General features: G+C 31.1%; 1 protein-coding gene and 1 long non-coding RNA gene across 3 annotated transcripts in view; one reads left to right on the plus strand and one right to left on the minus strand.

Annotated features, from left to right (window-relative positions):
• LOC11418839 (MADS-box transcription factor 23) overlaps positions 1-721 on the plus strand; it is a 20,046-nt gene extending 19,325 nt beyond the window's left edge. The window contains exons 8-9 of one of the 2 annotated variants that reach the window (XM_024776627.2): positions 203-357; positions 454-721. In XM_024776627.2, coding sequence (XP_024632395.1) covers positions 203-357; positions 454-469 — 171 coding nt within the window. In that variant the 3' untranslated portion in view covers positions 470-721. Of the gene's footprint in view, positions 1-202 lie in introns of both variants that reach the window. The other variant, XM_024776626.2, reaches the window with a different exon arrangement.
• Positions 21-9,912, minus strand: LOC11425143 (uncharacterized). Its single transcript, XR_003009444.2, has 3 exons — positions 9,334-9,912; positions 7,483-7,588; positions 21-6,799 (listed from the first exon to the last, which is right to left on the minus strand). It is a non-coding gene; the product is annotated as an uncharacterized lncRNA (long non-coding RNA).
• Between the last annotated feature and the right edge of the window lie 1,192 nt (positions 9,913-11,104).

Below are 11,104 nucleotides of genomic sequence, written 5' to 3' on the forward strand. Positions count from 1 at the left end.
AAATGATTTTTTTTAACGAATATGTTAAAAATCTTCTCATAAATACATACACATCTGCTAACAAAGTAAGGCATGCATGATGAACAAGAGTGAACATACAGAATCTACAGATACAGCCATATCAAGTAGAACTTACTTTTCATTAGGCTAAATACTACTATTTATCTAGAAGCTAAAAGGCTTCAAGTTTTATGAATATCAGGTTTATGAAGCAAGGAGTACAAATGAAGAAAATGCAGCAACCAATCTTTCACGCACTATCAGAAATGGATTTGATTTACATGCACCTATCAGTCTCCAGCTAAGCCAGCCACAGCCTCAATACAGTGAACCAGCAGCCAAAGTCATGAAATTAGGGTATTCCCTTGAACTGATAATGTACAGCATATAGCATCAGTCTACACCTGTTCTTTCTAATTTATTCAGAAACTAAAAAACTAAATTATGAACCAGATTACAGCTGCATTAACAAGAACTGCTCAATATGCACCTATGCTTTCATTTCTGAAAAGCTGTCATGAACCAGTTAAAACATATGATCGTGCTGCTATGTGTGGGATCCTGTAGTTCAACAACCATATTGTTCAATTCAACAGAATAGGGTATGAAATTGTCTATCAACAAGCTTACAATTGCTGTTAAGATTAAGACATAATGACTACCTCTGTAAATTTTATGCAATAAAGACATCAATGATTGTGCCTGGTGTTGTTTTATATAATACATCTCTCATGATTGATTAAATGGAATTTGGAACACAGCTACCTGTGCTTGCCTATACCTTTAATATTTAATTGGTGACAGAACGGGAAACTATGTAGCTCGTACTGTCATGGTAATTATTCTATTCCTCTCAAGTGATAAGCATAACTTCTACAGAAGAATTGCCAACAATAACGAGGGGACAGATATCCCTGAATGTGACTCAATAATCTTGTATCTATCAGCCAGATGTATAATGCTACAACACCATAAACAAAGTAGTAAATGACTCGACATAGAGGCCCTCCACCGCACATATCTAACAAACTTGCAGCAGAAACAGAAAGGTATCTACTGGGAGTAGGAAAATCTTCATCATCAAAAGCACACCCAAAAAAGTATTTACATAATTAAAGCATTCTCACCACAACTTCAATCAGTTATGAGTATGCATACAGCTGACATCACAAACAAACAAAAAATCATGCATATGGGCACTGCCTCCCTAAGTTCGAGAACGCACAAATGGTTGTGTAGACACCATCATTCCCGACTAATCGAGGAAACCCTTATTCCATTTGGAAAAGAGTTCAGGTGTATGGTGAGTGGTGACATTTCTGATCATATGAATATAAGCATTGAATGAATTGCATCTGTTCAGAAAATTCAGATACAAACAAAAAAAAGTTGGGGGAAATAACTATAGCTGATAGCAAAAAATTATGCCTAAACAAAGTTTCAGCATTTCACAAGCATTTACCATCAAAGATTCTATTTTCATATCTGCCCTAAACCCTGCATATTGAACATCAAAGTTAAAATGTTAATCTTAGCCACGTCCACGTGTCAAGTGGGACAAACCCCATGGTCTCCCCATCACGCTAGTAAAATGCCACAAGGGCAACAGTATAGGCCATGAGAAATTTACCTAATAAAGGGTTTCCATCAACAGTATCACATCGCATGGTTCAAATAATCATAGTATAAACAATACAACTGGAAAGACAGTGAAAAGGTATGTTATAGCACTTATTCTTTTACAAAAATTTTATACATAAAAGTAGTATTAGATTGCTAATAACAACGATAAAGTTATATTTCTTGTAGATGGAGGCATCAAGTGTGCAATAGAAAAATCTTGAGGGTTATCAAATCTAGGCCTATACTATCATGGGTCAACCCTGGATTACTATAAAGATCAAATTCAACAGAAAAGCAATGTTCATGTGGATGAAGGCCAGTGTTAAAAAGATTTTACAAAAGCAAGCTTATAATAGCAAACCAATCTGTGTTGCCAATAAATTGTTAAACCACAACCCCGAAGTTCAAAAATTTCTGTCTGTACAAGTACTTGACAACTCATGTATAGATAGTGGAAATAAAATATTGATTTTGTAGTTCCAATATTTTCATAGGTGACGTGAATATTCAAATAACTCTGTCTGTCCTTAAAAAATTGGTAACTGTAGGGCTGTGTGTGATTTAAATCAAATGCACAAGTAATTCCTAATTAAACTAGGGTTATGCTAACAAGTGCCCTTGCCCTTAGGGCACTTGTTAAGGAAACCAAAATTAGTAGGTTTGTATTGTATTCAACAATATTTTCACTTTTCAAAAGTCAAATTCTCCACTTTTCATCATTTTCCAATGCAATATTTCTATTTTTATCCTCTTGGCACTCTTTAGCATTTCCCATTAAACTAAGGTATTAACATTACATGGATCAAAAAGGACATTGGTGTTTATAGAAAGGTTAAATATATTTTCATTCCTATAAAATTATGAATTTTTAAATTTAGTCCCTGCAAAATATTTGCTCAAATTTTAGTCCTTATTTGTAATTTTAACAAAAATTGACTACTTTCAGTACCTACAAAAAAAAATTAAGGATTAAAATTCAACAAAAAATTTGTAGGAATTAAACTTGAATGACCGTGAATTTTGTAGGGACTAAAAACATATTTAACCCTTTATAGAATGATTTTAAAGTTCGTATTCAAGCATACTGCAAGTTTCAAGAGCAACACCAATAATCATTCAAAAACTTCTAATTGCATGATTCATTGGCACAAGGGGAGGGACCTAACAAGAATACATTTAGTAGAACTAACTACCAGCAAGCAGCCATGGAAAAGCAGTAAAGCCTGCCATGGGTCAAACTGAACTGGGTCATCCAGATTGATTTTGTACCATGTGAAATTTTATACTAGTGAGAGATGGCCAGTGTTTCGAGACCTGACAATTTCCATCATCAGCCTTCTGCTTCATCTTGAAAGCAAATTTTTTACCAAACCATTTCACTAGCCCTCCTCTCCTGCCTACCATCTCAAATGTTACATTCGCTAAAAGCCGTGTTGCAAGAAAATGAAATGTTAGAAAGCGGAACTTAGGGAGTGATGGTAGATTTGGGTAAATATAAAACATTGCTGCAAGTTGCAAGGGTCTATTTGGTTTCAAAAAATGATTTCATTTTGTGTTGGCTTTTATTTGCAAAACAGTCACCTTTTTGGCTTTGTTTCCTTTTATCAAATATTTTGTACAGGAAAAAGTGAAAGCAAAATTATATAAAAAAAAAGTGAAATTGTTTTCACTGGTTCCTTTGCAAATACTTGAAAACAATAAACAAAGAGAAAACAGAGTCATAGTTTTGTGAATGCAAAAAAAAGGAAATGGAAAAGAAAAAAAATCTTGAATCAATCAAGGCCAGGCCCTAAAATTTTACAAATCACTTTTTCATAAAGAATATATTATCAAGAAGGGAAAGAATGCAACAATATAAGCAAGCCTATTTGAAACTCAACACAATAAGAGTAATAATTTTCAAAATAGGTTAAACAACAGGATACCCAATAGCTTCTACCAGCCCATATCAGCTAGTTGACAATTCCCTTATATCTTCAGGCATCAACATTCATATATACCTTTGTAACTTATATTCTCTTCTTAATCAGGATGCCTCAGGTGTAGGTTTAATTGTTATTCACTTCATACTAAGATATATCTATATATGGTAATTTACTAATTTGAAGGGCCAACAAATCAGATTGTAATTGAGTCAAAAAAATCTTGTAATCAAACACTATTTATATTAGAAATATGTGGATGGAGAAGACAAGTTTTGACCAAAATGTTCTCTGGTTATTAAATCAGTTGTGTAATTGTACATTTATACCTTTGTAACTATTTTTCTTTCCTTAATTAAGATACCTCTGGTGTGGGAATGGATTCTCATGTATAATTTATTACACAAGAGAGAGGGTAAAGTGTGATATATCACTATTCAATCTCAATTCATCTAAATTCCTCATGTGTTTCTCTCTCTTGATGAATAGTGAGAAATCACACTTTATCCTCTCATGTGTGATTTACACATGAGAAATCACACATGAGAGAATTTATTTCCCTCGGGTGTAAACCATATTTTTAAATGGAAAATGCTAGTAATTAGTTGTTAGATATTTCAGTTATAAACCATTTCCTTTCCTTAATTAAAGATACCTCAGGTGTAAACCACAACCTCATACTCAAGTGTAATTGTTATTTTCTTATCTTCTTCATTAGGATAAAAGTTTATATTGTAGTTAGCAAATTTACTGCGCTGAGATCCAACTTGTAATTAAATACGAGTTCTCCAGCTGGAGAACACAATTTATGGCTTACGCTAGACTTTCTAAATTTAACATAAAGCATCTAGCCTAGGTTTGCAGACCTCTTTTTGTCCAACAATTTATGGTTTACACTAGACAGCACGCAGGTTTAATTAGTTTCATTTTGAGTCGACAAAAAACTAAATCCCAAGACAGGCCCAACATTTTCATTACAATGATTTTGTTATACACTGGTTGTTGCATAAGAAGCCCACCGTGTCATACCCATATCTGATATCATACAAGGACAATACTCGTAGATACGTATTCAAGAAACAAAATCAGGATAAAAACAAAGAGCTATGAAAACTACTCTCAAGAGATATTCATAGGTCCTCTACTGTAAGAAACTTATCCTACAAGATCACCTAAGATGATATTATCAACAAATTATAAGCTCATTGATGCTAGTTGCAGCTATAGGGTTTTAGATGTGAAGAGAATAGATAAATTAAAGATTTTGTGCTATAAATATGGTTTAAATGATTATTAGGATTTGATACAAAAAGACTAAACATTAACTCTATTTATATAAATACAACACTCCAAATCCTAATTAAATAGGGAAACAAAGCATCGTGAAAGCAAAGAAATATGAAACTAATCTTAAGAGATATTCAAAGATAAGACGCTAATTCTAAAAGGTAGTGTAAGATGCTCTAAGGTAATATCAAGATATTATAAAATAATTTTCTATCTTCCAGCACTTAAAACAATAAAATTATATTGGTATTAATGTCAATGATATATTGGATGTTATTTCAAATGTCAAGATAGTAATCCTTATTAATACTTACACTATTCCTAATTTTACATTTCATAAGTATACAAATAATAAAATATGGAAAACAATGCTATCTAAGGTGTCTAAATTACTGTAAGATATAATTTAGATATTATGAGATATTGTTCATGTATTCTAATAAAGAATCATATACGAGATTCAATGTTGGACAATAAAAAATCAACGAAAAAGTTAATTCACATACAGTGGCGTTGACAGAACCCTGGATCTGGGGGGTTCAAACTTTTTAACTTTAATTAATAACTATAATAATATTCCTTCAACAAAAACTATAATAATATATAAAATAATATTCCTTCAAAAAAAACTATAATAATATATAAAAATAATACATATACAAAAAATTACTTTGTACTCAAATCATTTAAAGTAATAATAATGATGATGCTGATGATGATGATGATAATAATAATAATAATAATTATTATTATTATTATTATTATTATTATTATTATTATTACAATAATATTAGCGCCGGCAAATTAAAGTGAAATGTGTCTATTAATCTGACAATTAAAGTGTAAAATATCTTCACACTGTCTTTGCATATGAATTAAATCAAAAAATTATATAATACTACCTTACAAACTATATGCTACTACCTTAATATTAATATACTACTACCTTAAAAATTATACACTACTACCTTAATAATAAGGATTGTTATTATTAAATACCTGAACATGCATGTATTTCTCAATAGAATTGTATTCTATGTGAACTGTTCCATAATTTTTTTAGGATTTCATCTTCATCTTTTGGTAAAGAAAAGTTTAGGTGAGTTGGGTCTTCAAGAGCTCATATTGGTCAGGACAGATCTTAAGGTTCAGAGATCCCTAACATATGTACTTACAGATTATCCACAAACAAGGTCCTTACACTGGCAACGAAAGCTAAACCAAGCCCTTATAAGGTGTGAGTCAACTTTTTACCAACTGAACAAACATGGGTCGACTATTGTTTCATCATTTTAAATCATATCAATTTAACTGATAAAAACTCATAACTTAAATATAAGCAATGACTGAGTATTGCTTAAATTTTAAAACAAACATAACAAATAAATTATAAAATCTATAGTGTGATAGCCTAGTGGGTATTTTATTTTAACCTTCTAATGACAAGGCGCTTTGATTGAGACTTTCAATTTTTTTTATTTTTTTATTTTTTTTGAAAACTCGGTATCCGATCCAATAATCGACTAATCCGAGGGGACCAATCCCACCGCCCACTTGCGGGGGGGCCCATTTAAAGCCAGAGCAAGCTCTGTATGGACTCCACCGAAATTGACACCAGAGGGAATCGAACCTGAGACCTCTGGATTGAGACTTTCAATTTTAGTTCTAAATTCTAATATAAATAATGATAACAATAGTAATATTATGATAGCACAGAAAACAAAATTGTACCACCACATGTTTAGAATGAGAGTGAAAAATTAGCAGTTCAATATGAAAAACTGAGCGTGTTCAAAATGAGAAAAAAGTGAATTATATGTGCAAAGTTTTAAAACTCTGGGGGGTTCACTTGAATCCACTCACTTAAGAGTGGCTCCGCCACCGCCAGCACAGAGGTGAGAACGTTAAAATGGATGAGTAGTCGCAAAGACGGGAAAACCAAGAATACAATAATTCTTCTGGGTGTCCTATAAAAAAAAAGAAAAAGATGATCGTATAATTTTCCTCCAAATATAATTGCTATATGATGTATCTAAAACTTGAGGATACTTAATAACAATCTAAAAGACAAATCCCAGATTATATACAAAGATTTTACAGGGAAAGCAACTACTAAAGAAAAGCATGCATGAACTCATAATGTTAAAAAGATACTATATGACAGAAAACCATATAGGTGTGATCAAGGTTGTCAAACTCAAGAATCAGTATAAACTCATAGTGTCCGCAGAATGAACTAGTAAACTCATAAGAGTTTGGGTTCACCTCATAAGTACTTTTAAAAAATAATGGTAGAAACTCATTTTAGGATAGTTCTACCTGATTACCTGATTCTACCATGAAACGGGTTTGAAAGTGAGATACCTCGATTCTCTTACATAGAATTGTAGAATTGGGTTTACTTGAGAGTTTGACAACCTTGGTTATGTCAACACAGAGCTTATCAGGTCGTCAAAGGCATCTATATTGTTCTAGCTCTACAAGATCTTTGATATTTGTGTTAAAATTAAATGGCATCTTTATATGTTGTTCTTTTCTTTCAGAAAACTTAATTCTCCGACTACATAGTGAGATTATGCATGGTTACATTTGAAAACAGGTCATCAACCTCTCGTTCTCTTTTATAAGACCGTTTTAGAAAACGCCGTACCTTTAATAAATGATAAAACGCGAGACAAGTGTATGTAAGACTCTTGCTATTGTTGCAGCTGCATAGCCAAGCTGAAGAAAAAACTCCACTTCATCATGCATCTTTTCTGGATACAAATAAAGGGGGAGATGTCATAATTCTTTATTAATGAATAGAAAATGACTAAATTATTAAAAATAAAGGAATGCAAAAGATTATAATAACTTGGTAAATCACGGAACCAAAATTAGTTGCAAAATTGTCTTACAAACAAATATGCTTGGTAGGAAAATGACAAAGTAGACATTGTTTTTATTTTTGAAATCCTCATGTTCCTGTTAGAGTGTCTCTTAATATTAACTTTTCAGCAAAATACTTTATATCCAATCATTAATCATAGCAAGCATTTGCCCAAGAGTACTCATATTTGCATTGGTAAATTGTAATAGTGATATCTTTGTCATAATGATGGTAGCCAATTATGTTTTTCATAGCAAAGTATGAACAATTTGAAAAACGTACTACTAGTAGAAAATAGTTTTCGATACATTACTGGTCCAGTTCACAGAATGTTATACAATTATATCAAAAAAAACCAAAAGTATATTAGAAAAATTAACAATTACCAACAGAAGAAAAACATTCAATTTTTCTAGGTAAGAACAAATTCTCATTGGTAAAAATAAAATAAAATCTTACAACAAAATAATTTTCCAGGGTTTCAACTTTTCTTTTACATGAAAGTAAATTAGGAAGAACCATAGGTGACATCAAAATCCTAAGAATGAACAGAAAAGTTCTACAATACTTTGAAACATGATTCCATTGAAACATTTGTTTGTTACAGACAATGATCGGAATTTTAATGATATATTAGGATATCAAGATATCATACAAATTTTCTACCGATACATATTCATATTCCCGTCTTTATAGACTAATTATAGCACAAGAACTTATCATGATAAGCGCTTGTGTATAAGCTATTACTATAGCAATAGGTAAAATAAAGCTAGATTATTTTTGTATAAGCTATAAGTTGTTTTCATAATTTATCTTGGGAGAATTTATGAAAATAAGCTAAAAACAGCTAATGAACATTGTCACAACTTGTTTTCATAAGTTCTCCCAAACAGTCTCATAAAACTTATGCATGTAGATAAACTCAAATAAGTCAAACCAAACAGACCATGAGTCCTATTTTCAAACATGGACTGTAATTCGACTAAAAATTTAGTTGAAGATTCCCAAACCTTCTGGCATTTAACTTTTTTTTTTTACAAATTCTTGCATTTATCTTGAAAGCACAAATTATATATTTGAAAAAAGGGGTGTTTGGGTAAATAACCCAATTAAGCACGTATTCAATAAACATTTATCATACAAGATCTTATATAAAAGTTGTTTTCACAATCAAAGGGACAACAAGGGTAAACTCCACATACAAAATCTTATAGTAAAAAATGGTTAATAAATAGAAAGTTGAGAAAACATAAATGCCTAACAAATATAATATTAGCAAAGTTAAACAATATAAATAATGCATGGCCCCAATTAAAAATATAATAAAATGGAAATAAGAGAAAAGGATCATAAAAAAGCTAATGCCCTAATTGAAATTGTGGAGATATGCATGTGATGAAAAGACTTTAAACAAGTAAACATAATTCATGTTAATGGTAATAGGCAATCTCACAGCACAGGTAAGGGTTATTTGTGTAAATCAGTTATTATTTGTACAAAAAAAAAAAATGCAAACGCTACTAGTGGAGCATATCAATTCCGAGAAGGATTTGAGTATTTGACATGCAAATTTGGAGATATGAAAAATAATATTAAAATAATGAGTTATTAGAAATAGAAAATGAAAACCTAGAGAGATTTTTGTAGATCGTTAACCGGAATTTTGATCAGAAGCAGGAGAATCGGTGGCGAAACGGTGAAGATATGGCATGAGGACGACGGCGAAAAGGAGGAAGAGACGAAAACGGATCGGTGGGTAGAATTGTCGAGTGAATAATGAATCGCGTTGGAATGCGAGAAGGTGATTGGCTTTATGCAAGCATAGACGAGTTTGTACTGTACTTCTCGCAACAGAGAATAAGAGGGAACGAAATGGTTCGTTTCTAACCAATCACAGCACCAAGATCCTCCACCGTGTCCAAATAGAAACAGATTTTTATTTTCTTAATGTAAAATAAAATAAAAATAGAGTTAGGGATTATGTCTGGTCCAAAACAAGCACGAACAAGGCTGAAACGGATGGCACTTGTCCGACGTAGAGTTAGGTGACATCGGTGATATTGGTCAATCATAATGAAATAGAAACACAAGCATTATGACATTGTGATTGGCCAACGTCACTCAACTCTATGTCACACAAACACATTACTTACTTCGATCACTGTTCTAAGTAAAAAACTACTTTATAGGTTCATTTATTCAATGAACATAAAAATTAATTTTTTTGCTTATAATAGTGACCGGAGGAAGTTGAATTTAAGACATGGATCATTTCTTTACTCTTATAAACAAAAATTCACATTTTAAGTTCATTTAATAAATAATGTATATGGTCTTTTATATAGACTTTATACATAAATGAACAGAAAATATTAAATTTTACTTATAATAGTGACTTGATGATGTATATTTTCACTATTAGATCAAACTTTTCCCTTCAAACATGGGACCTCTCGAATTTAATATATTAATTGTTATCGGGATGTCCTTGCTTAATTACCAAGTTGAGCATATATTAATTGTTATGATAGCTCTTTTCTTTGTTAAGACTTAAAATCGATCTTCAATTTTTCAACTATTAAAATTCATTTGGGTTGATCTGGTGGTATTGGCTTGGGATATGGGAGTGTGTTCTTCCGCAATGTTTCAGGTTCGATTCTGCTCAATGTAAATTTGAGTGGGTTAATTTAACTTCTTCAAAAAAAAAAATTCAACTATTAATTCAAACCAGTTGAGTTATCCAACTTCATTATTTTCTATAGACTCGATTTCTCATATTATAAGTTTGAAGTGTCATTTTATATTGTTTTTGAAAAATGAAAAAAAAAATGTGTCAATTTATGTTCATTTTGAAATGAGAATTGATATTTGAACAACCATTTTTTGACAACGTTTGTGATAACTTTCTCTCCCATACTCACATTTTGTTTTTAATTTATCTCTCTATTGCTTTGGTTTTTGTGCCAATACTCATATTTCTTTGTATATTTAGATTGTTCCACAAGTTGTCAACAAAAATTAGTTGTTCAAATAACACTCCTCTTTTGAAATGTATAATACTTCGTTGTATTGAGGTCGCATTTGATTTTACAGTTTCTACAAATTTAAAAAAATGATAAATAAAATAGTAATTTATCATACTTATGTCCAAAATATTTAACCACGGTAAAATAATGTGTCCAACTATATTTCTGTCGCCTCAATCTAACAAATCCTAATCAAATTTAAACATTTAAAAAATAAATTTTAGGTGTTTTTCATGTTTAAATTATTATCATTACGTGACTTATAACATCTAAAAAAATAAAAAGAAACATATGGTAAAAAAAAAATTAAAGATTTTCAATTTTGATCATTTTTCCTATTAGAGATGCTAGGGTTGGACAAAAAATAGTAATCG

Source organism: Medicago truncatula, chromosome 2, assembly GCF_003473485.1.
Source record: "Medicago truncatula cultivar Jemalong A17 chromosome 2, MtrunA17r5.0-ANR, whole genome shotgun sequence".
NCBI classification, from domain to species: Eukaryota; Viridiplantae; Streptophyta; class Magnoliopsida; order Fabales; family Fabaceae; genus Medicago; species Medicago truncatula.